Source organism: Achroia grisella, unplaced genomic scaffold (assembly GCF_030625045.1).
Source record: "Achroia grisella isolate CSIRO2021 unplaced genomic scaffold, CSIRO_AGI_Agris_v1 utg676, whole genome shotgun sequence".
Lineage (NCBI taxonomy): Eukaryota > Metazoa > Arthropoda > Insecta > Lepidoptera > Pyralidae > Achroia > Achroia grisella.
In genome coordinates, this window is record NW_026712992.1 from 1,668,835 (window position 1) to 1,684,801 (window position 15,967).

General features: G+C 31.4%; 1 protein-coding gene across 1 annotated transcript in view; it reads left to right on the forward strand.

The window, feature by feature from the left end:
• The window catches only part of LOC131850033 (protein unc-13 homolog A), a 61,376-nt gene extending 47,664 nt beyond the window's left edge, over positions 1 to 13,712 (forward strand). The window contains exons 11-27 of the mRNA XM_059200184.1: positions 854 to 1,032; positions 1,722 to 1,872; positions 2,371 to 2,529; positions 3,271 to 3,396; positions 3,998 to 4,165; positions 5,022 to 5,135; positions 5,686 to 5,853; positions 6,522 to 6,743; positions 7,209 to 7,375; positions 8,003 to 8,144; positions 8,820 to 8,951; positions 9,354 to 9,497; positions 9,928 to 10,147; positions 10,627 to 10,716; positions 11,251 to 11,413; positions 12,340 to 12,466; positions 13,036 to 13,712. Coding sequence (XP_059056167.1) covers positions 854 to 1,032; positions 1,722 to 1,872; positions 2,371 to 2,529; positions 3,271 to 3,396; positions 3,998 to 4,165; positions 5,022 to 5,135; positions 5,686 to 5,853; positions 6,522 to 6,743; positions 7,209 to 7,375; positions 8,003 to 8,144; positions 8,820 to 8,951; positions 9,354 to 9,497; positions 9,928 to 10,147; positions 10,627 to 10,716; positions 11,251 to 11,413; positions 12,340 to 12,466; positions 13,036 to 13,209 — 2,646 coding nt within the window. The 3' untranslated portion in view covers positions 13,210 to 13,712. The remainder of the gene's footprint in view (positions 1 to 853; positions 1,033 to 1,721; positions 1,873 to 2,370; positions 2,530 to 3,270; positions 3,397 to 3,997; positions 4,166 to 5,021; positions 5,136 to 5,685; positions 5,854 to 6,521; positions 6,744 to 7,208; positions 7,376 to 8,002; positions 8,145 to 8,819; positions 8,952 to 9,353; positions 9,498 to 9,927; positions 10,148 to 10,626; positions 10,717 to 11,250; positions 11,414 to 12,339; positions 12,467 to 13,035) is intronic.
• The last annotated feature ends 2,255 nt before the right edge of the window (positions 13,713 to 15,967 follow it).

Sequence of the window (15,967 nt, forward strand, 5' to 3'; positions counted from 1 at the left end):
GTTAGGTTGGAAAGAATCATATTTCAGCGCAAAAATTAATTAGGTTAATGTTTTTTTTTTAAACGGTATGAGAAACATCGTGATTGCCCGTCTCTAGATACACTATACACATCATCGTCATCGTCTGATGCACGTGATACCCTTCATGCATTAGTATTGTATCTAATAAACAAAAATGTATAATTTTCAATCGTCGATAACTCATTTGGCCTTGACTTGGCTACTACATATACGAGACGTTATAAAAAATTTGGAAAAGATTTTAATAAACGTACTTGATTTATCAAACACAATATTTACTATTTTTATTCTGGAATGTATATGATATGTTTGTTTTGAAACTTTAAACTAAAGTCTAAAGTATATCTGCGGTTAAAAATAGATAGTCGCTCTTTTACGTACGCATACTTATAAACATTAAGAATGATTAAGAACTCCTACGTATATCCTCCTACATAATACGTAGAACTTTCATATACCTATATTGTTTAAGTATCTTTAATTATGATCGTAATAAGAACTTTGTATTTGTTCACCATAGTCGCACATAAAACTACCTGCTCTTCTATTTGTACCATATTTTAACTATGTAATTTGTGAACAAATAATTTATCTATTCATTCCTATTATCTATATTAACACTTGGATCTACCTTCAATAATGGATTTGTTATCTTTGTCTCATCTCTTTTAGCCGTCAAGCATCTTTGTTTGTAAGGTGTGTTGCGCTTGCGAAGTTAAGGTAGTGATATTACAAGGTGTGACTTCATACTCTTACCTCGGACTTTTCATTAGACGGGCCATACAGTTACATAAAAAATTGGAAAAATAAATACATTTTTTTTTATTTACAGTACACCTGCCTTCACGAGAACCTGTTCCATTATTTATGCGAAGAGAATGGTGGGGCGGTAACTCTACCCGCGGCTAGAGGTGATGATGCCTGGAAAGTGTATTTCAACGAGAACCCGGAGGAGATAGTAGACGAGTTCGCAATGAGATATGGCATTGAAGCCATTTATCAAGCCATGACGTAAGTTTCTTTATCAATTATTTATTCTGATTAGGGTTTTATATATATTTACAGATATTGTTCATACTGAGTTTTAAAGATGTGTATGTTTTATCTATGTAGTGATGATAATATAGAACTGCCCCGGAATATATATATTATAGCAAATGGTCCATCACTAATATTTAGCTTTAAAATGCAAAAAGGAATTTGCTGATTAGGGAATTTACAGATATTGTTCATACTGATGTGTATGTCGACTAGAACTCCCAAGTTTTAGCAAATGGAATATTTAGCTTTAAAATTTTAGTTCTCAAGCTTTACTTAAATAATATTATCACAACATCTCGTTTATATAATGAAGTACAAAGATGAAAACTGTGTAAAACGGTGTTTCTCCGAGTTATTTTACTTTTTTTTACACGAACGCCAGTCTGATTGTATCTAATTTAATTACTAGGTTTAAAAAAAATCATCACTTAGATTTTAGTAAATAAAATTCCAGACATACATTTTATATAGCAAACAATACGTATAATTTCCCCCCCACGGGTAAAACTAAATTGGAATCGATCTCTCCAACTATTATCCGAAAAAAATTTCTTTAGTAAATTGAAATATTTACATCCTATAATAGAAGCTGATTTTCAATGTATTCGCAAGAGAAATTATTGAATGTTATTTCTTAATAAAATACTTGGTTTTTCCAGACATTTTCATTGCTTGTCTACGAAATACCTATGCGCGGGCGTACCAGCTGTAATGTCTACGTTATTAGCTAATATCAACGCATACTACGCTCATACCACTGCTTCATCCGCTGTTTCAGCTTCTGACAGATTCGCTGCATCCAACTTTGGGGTGAGAATATTAAGTTATTGTGTCATTGGATATAAATTTACTAGTTGTATTTTTATAAAGAATCTTTTATATTACTAATATAATATTCAACATTTTAATTAATAAAACTATAAACATACTAGTTCAATATCTACTGTTTTTTTTAGAAATATGCTAGAAAGAAAAGAAAGCTACCGTTACTCTGGTTTTCTAAATGTAAGAATAATCATGTCATATATAAGTCATATCTTCTAATATGGGATCATTACGTAAACTGATATTTGAAATATTTGTAAAAGAATTCATGTTCATCATGAAATGTAAAAAAAATTATAGTATACTGAAGAATCATAATTATAATTAAAAAAAAAATTCGTAGACGTTTATCTGTTACGTAGCGTTTGGCAATCACCATTAAACTTTACTAAAAATTACATGCTATAATAAAATTATACATAAGGTTTTAATATACTACTTAGTATTACAATTACTACTAAAGATATTAATGTTTTTTTGTAGAAAGAGAAATTCGTCAAACTACTGGATCAGCTGCATAACTCTCTGCGCATCGATCTGTCGATGTACAGAAATAACTTCCCTGCTTCCAGCGCTGAGAAGCTCATGGACCTCAAGTCTACTGTAGACCTACTGACTAGCATAACTTTCTTCAGAATGAAGGTAAAACTTTATTATTTACATATACACACTTTATGTAGCTATGATTAAATTACTGTTTAAGAATATTCCTTTGCCAGTAAGAATGTCCCACCTAATTAAAAAAAAACTATTATAAAGTTCAAACTTAATAATATGCAGTTACAAACTATAAAGGAATAGTTTAACTGCATATTATTTAGTTCGAACTTTATAATAGTTTTTATATTAATCACTTCACGGTTAAATATTAATAATTATTAAAATATTTTTGTCTAATAATATATTAGGGCAAAGGGTAATTTTGTTTTCTCGCATATTTTTTTTATAAAATCTGATACATGTCCGTTGTACTACTATGGATTATCTTGATTCTAATAGAGAACATGATGTTACTGAATATTTAATTTAAGATTTTATTATTGAGGAGATAATATTTTTTTTGTAATACTGTATAATTGTAACACCAATACTTTTATCACGACAATCATATAAGCGAGCATTATTTTGGGTAAATTAATCATTAAAGCGTTATATGGAAGTCCCAACTTCGAGCCCCATAAAAACGAACTCTTCATTTCTTGAATCAATACAGCTTAGTTAATATTATATACGATCGATTTTATTATGAATATTGGTTTAATTGTCATAAGGACTGCGTGAACCCTTACAAAACCTAGAATTAACTATGAATGTTATTTTAGTATAAATAGGGTGCTTATATTATTTTAATTTAAGTTATTCATATTTGCGTGTATTTTCTAGGTCCAAGAGCTTAGCAGCCCACCCCGTGCCAGCACGGTAGTCAAAGACTGCGTGAAGGCTTGCCTTAGATCAACATATCAGTTTCTATTTGAAAATTGTTATGAGCTGTATAACAGAGAGTTCCAGGTAAAATTAAATTGTAATATAAGTAGACGTAAGAAATTAATTCAAGGTAATTAAGTAGGTATTAGGAACTAATGAATCAAATGTAGATTGACTTGATATTGTGTATGTATTTTTTTAATACGGATATATAGTAATAATTCCCGCTTCTACTGGAAGTAATACGGTTGAACACACCGCAATGCTGCCAGTGGCGGCGGGTTCGATTCCTCGTACTGTGCAAACATTTGTATTCTTGAGTATAATTGGTATTTAAATACTATTATAGATGTATTTACAAAAATGTATCTAAGTATTTCTGTCAGTTGTTTAGTACCTATAACTTGGGACTATATGTTATATATGAATTGTCCAAGGTTTTTTTAATGGATGACAATGGAATAAGATGAGCATAAGGTCAGGTCCGCCTATCGTGATAAGTTCACCAGAAATTTATCACTATGGTTTCCAAGGACAACTGCGTGAATGTCGACCTAACCGTACATTGCTAGCTATAGGGTCATCCGTCCACATTACTACATTAATAACAATACCCTTCCCCTCAAGTTATCCAGGGCTATTATTATTATTATCGTTATTATATCTATGTACATATTACTACCAGGTGGATCCCAACGAGGCCAAGCGCGACCCATCTGATCACGGGCCACAGTTGGACTCGGTGGACTTCTGGCACAAACTCATTGCCCTCATCGTATCTGTGATAGAGGAGGATAGGAACAGTTATGCTCCCGTCCTCAATCAATTTCCCCAGGAATTGAATATTGGACAGGTGTGTGTCTTATTAATAATAAGTTAAATGGGTATTAACACGAACAATTTTATGGCTAGTTAGTGCCGTTGACCCGTGGTCACGCCTAGTGCAAAGTAGTCGAAACCTTGAGAGAAGTAAATTTGCCATAAAATTATTCGTATTAAAATACATTTATCTAAAAATAATTTGCGTATTATTTATCTACAATGAAACGGTAGGCGTCGTCTATATATATTAATGAATAATACCACAGATATTGACGTTGTAATTCATCATACTTCAATTTACTGCCTAATTGCATTTTACAACCGAAATAGTGTGAACTGCTTGGCAGCTGAAAGAAGTGAGACTGAGGTTCACACGAGACAACTTTACAGTCTATCTCTAGTATGATTATTGGTTATATATAAATATGTGATTATTATGACATTGCTCAAATAAATTATATTAAAATATTGAGTCCGCAATTATGTACCTGTATATACTACTTTTATAATCGATCGAGATCGATCAAGAACACTTTCGTGAATTACGACAGTTTCGACAATTACAGGGGTACACTTTATCCAGAGTAATCTGAATACTTATGTTGCGTCTATTTCTGTTGCTTTGTAATCTGTTTTCCTGTTTAAGGTATTCATTCCTTAAACAGGAAAACAGCTACAAATCAAATGCTATATCTCAATATAGCAGTATCATTACAGAGTACCTTAGTCATCAGGAATGTAACGTATTTAAGATGCCATAGAATTAACAATATACATTTCAGATATGGCGTCTGCTCGTTTACCATTTCTTTTACCAAAATAGTTTTAGTTAATTATTAAATATTTTAATTGTAATAAGTACTTATTGTGACTTGTTTTACTTACAGTTGTCAGCCGCAACGATGTGGTCACTATTTGCGGTGGATATGAAATATGCATTAGAGGAACATGAACAGCACCGACTGTGCAAGTCTTCCGCTTATATGAACTTACATTTCAAGGTATTTATGAAAAAAATATCAGACATTAACTATAGCTGTATCACATTATCACTTTCCACAATATTCTCTAAAAATACTATTAGCCCGGCATGTGTACACTGTACTATGTATTCATTTTATGGTTATAGAATATAGTGCTGTTAGTATTTTAGTATAATTAAAATGTGTAAATTCCAAAGAAATTCATAATAAACAAACTGTTAGAACTATGATCAGTCGCAAACTCGTTTTTATAATTCTAATCAAAATAGTCTTATTAAGGTAAAAGACTGTGCCGTTTAGCATCTTAATATTCTTTTTTATTATAGTCCACTTTAGCACTTGAGCTATGATATTTTATATTTCTTATCCATATCGACATCTTCTGAAGACAGTATTCGTTGATTAGAATTGCCCAAAAACTCAACCATAGTGTACTTTAAAGTCAATCTGTTAACACAAATTATTAATTTCCATCTTCAATTCATATCATGAACAATTAGCACTGTTCACCTTCATTGTTTAATTAATCGTTTAGTGTGTTTTGTTAATTACCTGTAATATTATTCAGGTTAAATGGCTTCATACGAACTACGTGAAAGATGTGCCGCCGTACTGCGGAGCGGTACCAGAATACCCGGCGTGGTTTGAACCCTTCGTGATGCAGTGGCTCAACGAAAATGATGACGTATCGCTTGAGTATCTCAATGGAGCTTTCAATAGAGATAAGCGAGATGGGGTGAGTTTACTTATATTAATGAATTACAGTTACCATCCTTATACTATTTTGTCTGTTATTTTCATTCTAAAACTATCATCTATCTATATCTACCATCATAATACACTATAAAATAGAATTTACTAGGAATAATATATTTAGTAAATAAACTTAATTTTAAATGCTATTGATTCTATTACATTCTGAATGCAAATTAAACTAAAAAAGATTTAAAAAGAAACTTAGCTTTTAACTTTTATTAATATAACTAGAATAGAACAGAAACAATCTTTATTCAAATAAACGTAATTAAAGTACTATTGATTCTACTACACTTGAAATTAAAATAAACCAAGACAGAATTAGAAACAAACTGAGCTTTTAACAAATGTTACCTAAAAGAAGTTTTTATTATTATGAGTAAATAGAAACTATCAAAGAGCCAAAAATTTTATAAGTCAATGGATGCTATAATTGTGAAGTGAAATGAAGAAACTTCTTAGTTATTTTTACTTACTTTCTACCTATATATATCAGTGGTAAAGAAATATATCCAGATAAAAGGTTCGCAATATGCAAAAATAGATCAAATCATATGTTATTAATAAGAACATAAGAGACATTATTAAAATACAGCATTAAAATGTGTCAATATAGTTAATTTAATAATTATAATTTTCTTCTTCTAGTTCCAAAAATCCAGTGAACACGCACTCTTCAGTAATTCGGTTGTGGATGTCTTTACGCAACTTACACAGTGTTTCGACGTGGTCTCCAAGTTGGAGTGTCCAGATCCTGAGATCTGGAAACGGTATATGAAGAGATTCGCGAAAACCATTGTGAAAGTTCTGGTGGCATATGCTGATATTGTGAAGAAGGAATTCCCTGAACATTTGAAAGAAGAGAGAGTGGTATGTCAAGTTTTTGTTCTTTTTTCTTTTCTAGAAACAATAAATAATTTTCAATATGTATAGGTTTACGTTAGCTTACATCTAAGTTTATTTTTATTATTAATTTTAATTATAAACATTCATAAATAAAAGCTCCCATCCCCGAATTTATTCTACAATATTTTAAACTGAAATTCCAACCAAAATTAAAATTGGTAACACAGGTACGACTTTGTAAAATTACCTAGTATATGTACATTATAATACAATACATGGAGTGACTTCTACCAGTATTCTCATGGTTAATAATATTGTCTTCTTCTTTTCTCTCTGTCTCTTTCTTTTGTCTTCTTCGTTTCTTCTTGAGAAAGAAAAAGCTAACGAAAGCTATATTTAACTCTAAATAACATAAATATCTCAAAAGAAATAGTGGGCTACCTAATAAACGCATTGAAATTTAACATACTCAATATTTTATTTTCTCAGGCTTGTATCCTGATGAATAATATCCAACAACTTCGTGTACAATTGGAGAAGATGTTTGAAGCAATGGGAGGGCCTAAGTTGGAGCGTGATGCAGCCGATATTTTGAATGACCTACAGCAAAGTCTGAACAGCACGCTTGATGAACTCGCCTGCATGTTTGCAAATAGGTACGTTTAAAATACTGTAGGATTTTTTTATATCATATTTATTAGTAAATATACTAAATTAAATAAATATTAAACTATAATTTTTAATCTTGAAATATAGGCTGAACATTTAATATTGGTTTTTGCTACTAGGAAAAGTCATTATTACGAATAAATAACAGGTTACTATCCTGTCAATAAAACACATATAATACGAGCTGCATACTTATATACATAGCTTTTATGGCAGTCGGGATAATTCTTTTGATTCATGATGCACTGGAAAAGACTGCAACCATAATCTAATGCTTTACTAAGTAAGTAATGCCTTCATACTCCGTGTAATTGCACTGCCACATCGTACCCATTAACTGAAACACAATTTACTCTCTGCTTCGTGTCAAAAACAAAATAGATACATGTACCCGCTCAGATGAAATTCTTTCCCGGCACCTTGTTGAGATGGAATGGTACAAATAACAGAATAATTCCCGAAAATAGAGTTCAATTTACAATTAGATTTCGCATTGATGAAATCCCTATTAAACATATTATAGTGTATATAACACCAAATAAATATTATATCCGAAATCATAAGTAATCATTTGTCTTCTCCACATGTAAAATAATATGTATTTATGACAATAGCCTGGAGACTCGCATCACTGCAAGTGTGAAAGAACTGGGCGAGCTCCTGCAAAAGGTTGGAGGTGGCGGTGCCCCTGGTGCTCCACAGCCACCTGCACACCACGAAGCTGACGAAGTACTGCGACCACTCATGGATATATTGGTAAGTAATAAGAACTGAAAATAACAATCTAGGAGAATTCACACCGCGCCATAGGCCAAAACGAAGCAGCGTTTATGTTATGGGTGCTTATTAGAAATATAAATACTTATTTGTTTTATAAATAGGTTCATTAGCGAACAGCCAGATCAATAAAAACAATCATACTCATGAGTATATATGTAGGTAGGTATGTTAATGGAATCAATGTTATGTTTATATACAACTCGTCGTACGGCGATCATCGGAAGTAACGTGGTGTGCTAAATCTGTAACAACGATATGATGACGCCGATAGATCTACTACATTATTTCCTCCCTTGCTAACTTTAGAAATAATGAGATGTGGTTATTTAATGCCCCACTACCGTAGCTTGTTTTGTTATCAACAATAAAAAAATTAACTACTGTGATATCTAAAATAGTGTTCTTAAATTATTTTCGTTTTTTAACACACATTGATATTTCTATTGATGATTCCACTATATGGCCTTGCTTAAGACAATACTTACTTGGAATAATCTAAAAAGATATTTTGTAGTTATCAATCTTATGAAGTGACAATAACATTCCATGTGAGGCAACTTGAATAGAAATGTTTGATAACGATTAAAAATCTCCAGTAACTATTATCTATTAAAAAATAGAGAACAATTTGTAATTATAAATTATTTTTAGGACGGTTCATTGACAATGTACGCCGAGTCCTGCGAAAAGACTGTTCTCAAACGACTGCTCAAGGAATTATGGAAGATCGTTATGAAGATTCTAGAGAAAACTGTTGTGCTTCCACCTATGACTGATAAAACGGTAATTGCATTACATTCTACTTTAATATACTTATTGCTTATTCTTTTAGGTATAATATTACTATAATATTTTATTTGTTTATCATTATTCTAGTGATCTATTCTAGCACCCGTACTGCAGAGTTATTGTATTATTGATAAATGATTTACGAATGACTATATCACAAAAGTTTAATCAATATTAGATTAATAGTTCAAGAACGCATAATAGAGAAAAAACTTACTTATTTTTATTTATGAAGTTGCAGATAATTAATATGTATATTATCCCACAGCTCAATACTGTACTATAACAACTTCGATCAATATATCGATCTAGCCACATATAATTAAAATAATACATCAGCAAAGCATGCTAATGGTGTTACATTAATTGACTGTATTTATTTTCTTTTTATAACAGATGATGCTTAAGAATTTAACTAACAACGCAAAGAATTTGGCGGCGAATGCGAAGATTGAAGACATGACGCAATTGTTTAAGAGCACAGTCGGTAAACAGGATGTCAAGCATGCACTCTCCGGGGTTATGGATATATCTAAAGAGGTACCTACTATACTATACTACTAATAGTGTTCACGTAAAGTTTACTAATAAGAATCTCTGGGACATATTACTATTATTATTAATTTAAAAACTTCTAATTACTAGTTGTTAAAAGAAATGAAATTTCGAATGGCAATCAGTCTGACCACCTAATGGAAAGCACCCATTGGCTGACATATAAATACCGATATAACAACGTTATGTGACGGATATAGTATGCTCATACAATACATTGCCTTTATATGCGTCTATATCCTGTAATATTGCAGATGATTAATTTATTGATTGTCAATATAATAAAGTAGTAAGTAATAGCACAGATAATATAATTAATAGTAAATAAAGTCCACCTCGGTAAAACATAAAAGCATAATTTTTTTTTCATTACGTCTGTCATGTTAGAAAACTTGATATGCTTTTATCATTTCAGCATCTGTCTGCTGAGAAGAGTTTAACACCAAAACAATGTGCTGTATTAGACGCAGCTTTGGACACCATCAAGCAATATTTCCATGCAGGTGGCAACGGTCTCAAGAAGACCTTTCTGGAAAAGAGCCCGGAACTACAATCATTACGATATGCTCTCAGTCTGTATACACAGACTACTGACACACTTATCCGGACATTTGTCACCAGTCAGCAGAATCAAGGTTGGTTGAATCTTTGTTGTACAATCTTCGTGAAATAAATATACCTAATTAATAATCTTATATATATTTCACAAATATTATTATACTTAAATGAAAATAATATTATACTTAAAATAAATATTATTATACTTGATTTTTCCATATTTTTAAAGGATAAAACCAAGCTGTTAACAGTGTCTTTAAATTAAAAGAGTTTCAAGTTGAGAATTAATCTCATTTGCTGAGTTTTTTTAAATACTTATAAGCGGTTTCTCTAAAAAGTATTAAGTAATAAGGTTTTTAGGTGCAAGTAAATAAATATATAATAGGTACTTACCTAATTCTCATTTTGCATAGTCGTACCACAGATAATATAATTGGTCGTACTATTGAATCTTCAATATTTAAAACGAACATCGCTTATATATACGATATTATTATGTATCTATTCTTATAAATGCTTTTCTCTAGACTTAATATTTATTTCCATTATTATATAGACGCAGCGGTTGCAGAAGAAGGCAGCGTGTCTCTGCAGGTTGATCTGTTCACACATCCTGGTACTGGAGAACATAAGATCACTGTGAAAGGTAAACTCTCATTATAATAATTATAAATTAAATTATTCCATATTAAACACAAAGAACGAACAAAATACAAATTGTTCATGTTTTTTTTTTATATTTCTTACGTGATGTTTTTATCAGATTTTAATTAAAATTATTTACTTCAGTGCTCTCATATAATCACCAAATTTTACAATGCTCAAAAAATAATTTTAATACAATTGAAATATATACTAATATTATAAAGGGGTAATGATTGTCAGTTTGTATCTTCGGGATACTCTACCAACCAGTACTGATCTGATTTTGAAAATTTAGTCGTCGTTGGTCCGTGAGAATGGGTTAACAACCACTAAAAATTTTTGATGTTTTGAACATATATATATATATAATAAAAAGTGTGATGACGGTAGATATATACTAATATATATAACACCTGACCAATAGGAACGGAGCTAAAAAATGTTGTAAAAACGATGACCTACATTATTGCGCGGGTCACCGAATTTAATAAAATTTCAAAAACACTTTCACAAGATGACACTTCTTCAATTCTAGTGGTAGCAGCAAACGATCTCAAATGGGTTATAGCGAGTGGAATGTTCCGTCCGTTCATAGAAGTGAATCTCATTGGGCCCCATCTAGCCGATAAGAAGAGGAAGTTTGCGACCAAGTCCAAGAGCAACAATTGGAGTCCCAAGTTTAACGAAACCTTTCACTTGTGAGTATTGTATTTAATTGAAACTTTTTAAAAGAAACTTAAATTTATTTTCCGAACCTTTATAATTTAGTGTCAGCTTACAATAATTATAATAAAAAATATGCAGTAAATGTAAATACAATCAGACTTAAACATGGTTTAGCCCCAGTGGATCCCCATATTAACTAATCGTAAGAATTTAAAAATCTGACATTTCGGATGAGTGCCAATCCGGATTTGTATGCATCGTCATGTCAGTCTTATTTGCGGCAATTGCCCACTCTGGTATTATACTGGTTTTACAGACTTTATTTATTGGAGTGCGGAGCTATTTTATTATAGAAATCAGATTTGCACTTTGTAACGATACTCCTCCGAAATGACTTGACTGATCGAGACCAAAATTTCATCGAAGGATGTCTTTGTACTTTGAATCTCTAAAGACACAAAAAAATCCGATCAGTGAAGGTCGAGTTGCAAGAAAAAACGCGCTCCGCTCAACATGTTACCTGGTGGTAAACAACATATGGGTTAGACATGGGTTACAACCTTAATTTATAGTCTGCGAGGCAGTCCATATTTTCACTTTTTTATTATAAACTACTGTTGTTCTTGCTTTGTGACTGTGTACCTCTTGTTCTTGTTGTTACATTAATCAATACATGTCTATTGATTAGTGAAACAACAAGAATAAACTATATATGCAACGCTATATATTATTTAACACAGTATTTATTTCCCCTTTTTAGGAGATATTTATCTCAGCTTTCTTTAGTATGTATGCTATCTGATATTCAACTACACATTCTGTGATTTCATCCAAGCTCTACCTACCGTTTATTTCCGTGAAACTGTGACACACAAACAGTCACTTTTTACCTCGTCACCATTTTATTTTTGTAATAAAACTTATTGCAGTTTTAAATATACTAATGATATTGTTACAGTATGGTGAGCGCGACGGAACAGTTGGAGTTGTTCGAGCTACACGTGTGCGTGCGAGACTACTGCTTCGCACGCGAAGATCGACTTGTTGGTGTCGCTGTTATGCGCCTCGCAGATATCGCTGAACAGGTCTTTTAACACTTACATTGTTTTAAAGAAATAACTATATTTTTTGTTATTTAGCAAAAGGAAGGATTATATAACGATGTATCCCATGGTGACGTTTTTTTCTTTATTTATGAAAATTGTACTCTATGTTAAACAACAAAGGTTATACGTTATTTTGTAGGACTCACTGTCAGATAATAGATTCTACTGTATATTCATGTATTGTACATTCATATCTCATCATACTGAAAATGTTCCAGCCCAAATAGTAAAAAGAACAGTCGGTACGCTCTAGAGTAAAGCTTAATATCGATTTCAAAAGAATAGTGCAATCGATTATGAACTTAAAAAAAAGAATTATTTTATTAATTCATAAGAAATTCGCAATTAATATGTCAGTAATATATAATTCAGTAATTTAAAAGGGGTACTAAAAGGAAAGGTTTATTGTTATTGGTACGAAATTAGTTTCCAGAGCAGACCAGCTTATGTTCTGCTTTGAACAAATAATCAATATTGGGGTGATTTTAATAATATCAAGATATCAGTTAACAGATTAATGAGTAACATGAAACTAATTATTTTTCCAGGGTTCATGCGCATGCTGGCTTCCATTAGGCACTCGCGTCAAAATGGATGAGACCGGATGGACCATCCTCAGAATACTTTCGCAGAGGCACAGCGACGAAGTAGCTCGGGAATTCGTGAAGCTCAAATCCGAAATGCGAGCGGAAGCACCGACCGGAGGCCAGGGACCTTCGTGAACCCTCTAAATACCAACCCTTCGAAACAAACCGTGGCAACTTGGTGACTGAGACTGGATCTAACGAGGTCTATAAAGTCTTTCACATTTCCAGGCGAGCCTTCGATAGAACAGTGCGAGCAAGATGGACATACACGGCGCTGCGCGTCAGAATGAGACGACTATATACGAACAAGCCCCGGCGCTCCGGCGGTACCCGGTCAGTGCTCGTTCGTTTCATTTCGTACAGTCTCGTTTGCGAGACGTTTTGTAAATAAATTACGGTGTTAAGTTACGCGGATAATAGAATATTTTGCACAAATTCGTAAACATTAGCTGAAAAGACTGACCGTAGGCGGCCGCGGGCGCCGCGAGTGCCACCCTCGTTTAGGTACTCAGATATTTATCGCGAACTTGATTTTAATCACATCTCGATATATCACCCTCCATGTAATCGAATTATTTAAAATTTCATATAATTGTTCTATTACGAATAATAATCAAATTATACTAAGTTGCAGAATAACCGATTCTTAAATTTAATTTATAACTCTATTATATATTTAAATGGAATTCTTGGAAGTGTTCATCTGAAATGATTCTTAAATCATTTTAATTTATACTTTTATGACTGGGTACCTAAACCGGTGGTAGCATCGATAACACGATTTATGTAATAATATTTATATGGACCAAACTGCCGTAATTACGGATGCATTAATCCTTAACCCTTAATAATAATGCAGCATAATTATTTATCTAATTAATCATCTACTCGTTATGCGTGTACAGTAAATAATATATGGCCTTATGTAAATTATTTCCTTCGTTTGTTTGTATTCATTGCTTCTCGTCGAGTTAGTCGGAATTGTGTATCTAAAGAATTAAGGGTCTTGAGTGACATGTATGAGACAAAACTGTTTCTGGTCATTTGTTAACTGCATGGTGTATAGGATAATGCTCGAAGTACGTAAAGCATGTTCGTTTAGGAGATGAGTGTTCTAAAATGGAATTAATATAGGTATAGCTATGGTTTATAATAAAATGTACGGTCTTATCATCTTTTATAAAACTCCTTTTTGTGTCCCGTTTTGAGCGATCTGCATTGTAATGTGGTTAATTGTTTTAATATTTTACTGACGTGTAAATACCAAATAAAATGTTGTTTAAATATGTATATCACATATTAATATTACTTTAATAAGCTTGGCCTGTTTAACAAAAAGTGTAATCAAATATCTCCTATGTCTTTTTGTATATTATTGAAAATTGTGATATTGTTATAAATGAAATACATTCATTAATTGTCGTGGGTACCTACTAATGTAAATCTGTTTTAGCTGATAAATTAATTGGTGGGGTGGTAATATATTAATTGTTCTTACGTGTATTAGTGTTGGTATATACTTTCATTGTTTTCAGACTACAGGGCACTGATATTTTTAACATTAATAAATAAATATTTATAATTCGTTTATATCTACAATGAAATATTAAAGTTTTATTAAAATATTTATGGATGTTCGAATGTGTTTCGTTTATGTAGACTGTACGTCTATGGTCAGTGCTCAAAAATAATTTGTTAAGGCTATTTATATGGGGGATAACAATAACGAATCGTTGAGTTAACAAGATAGTAATTAAATCATAATTTAAATATCACAGTCCAAACTCAATCACAGTGTTTGAAACATCACATGTACATTATATTTAAATGCATATATTTTCAAATCCACTACATGATTTTAATTTCTTTTGTAAGTTCTCTATTTCGAATTTGCCTTGTATGCTAAACAATAATTATTGTATGCTAAAAAAATACACACTAGATTTAATTTAGATGATTAAACTAAATTAAATGTAGTGTGTTTTTTTTTTATTTTGTCGTGTTCTGTCTACTTTATCACTTCCCTAACTGATGGAGGATGGGTGAGTTCTTACTGATTGCCATTCTTCGTCACTAAAAAGAAACTAAGTATACGAATTTCAATAAACTTGTTATAGATATATTCAATTTAAACTTAAATTTCATAAATACTTTTAGAGAAATCTTACAAATTTCATTCAAATTTTTTAACATAACAAAAATATTGAAATCTATATAGACACTAAAATTTTATATTATTATAAAAATACATTAATATCGCAATAATCACCCGATCATCTACAAAGTAAATACATATTATGCAAAAGAAATATATAAATAAATATACAATTTTAATTTAGTTCCAGAAATAAGTGTTTTAGGACATGTAAACTTGAGTATAAAAAAACTAGAGTAAAAAAATCAGGTGGTTTTGAAAATATATGCGATGTGTAGTTGAAGCACATCACTAACCAACACGGAGTTAAGATTTTCTAAATATTAGCATTATCATGGATTACATATCTGTAGATAGAGAATGTGGTTTGTCTAGTCCAATCTCAATAATATATATTTACTCTCTAAATAATCGAGTTTTTTTACTTTATATTTCTGAGTCGACTGAGTCTGTGTAACTATAGATTAATAGAATTATTCCGCAATCATAATAATTAATAAATCATAGTTACTTTTATTAATTTCTATTGTTTACTCCATATTCTATTCAATGTATTAATGTATATCAAATAAATGCAGTGCTTTAACAATTTGTATTAGATATATTACATTAATAATAATACATTTTTGTGCATTGAATGGGGTATAGGTTTGTATTGTTTTAGCTAAATAGTTAAAAACCGGAGAGTTATTCAACCGTTTCGTTCGCGATTTAAAAAATCAAATTGTTGACGATGAT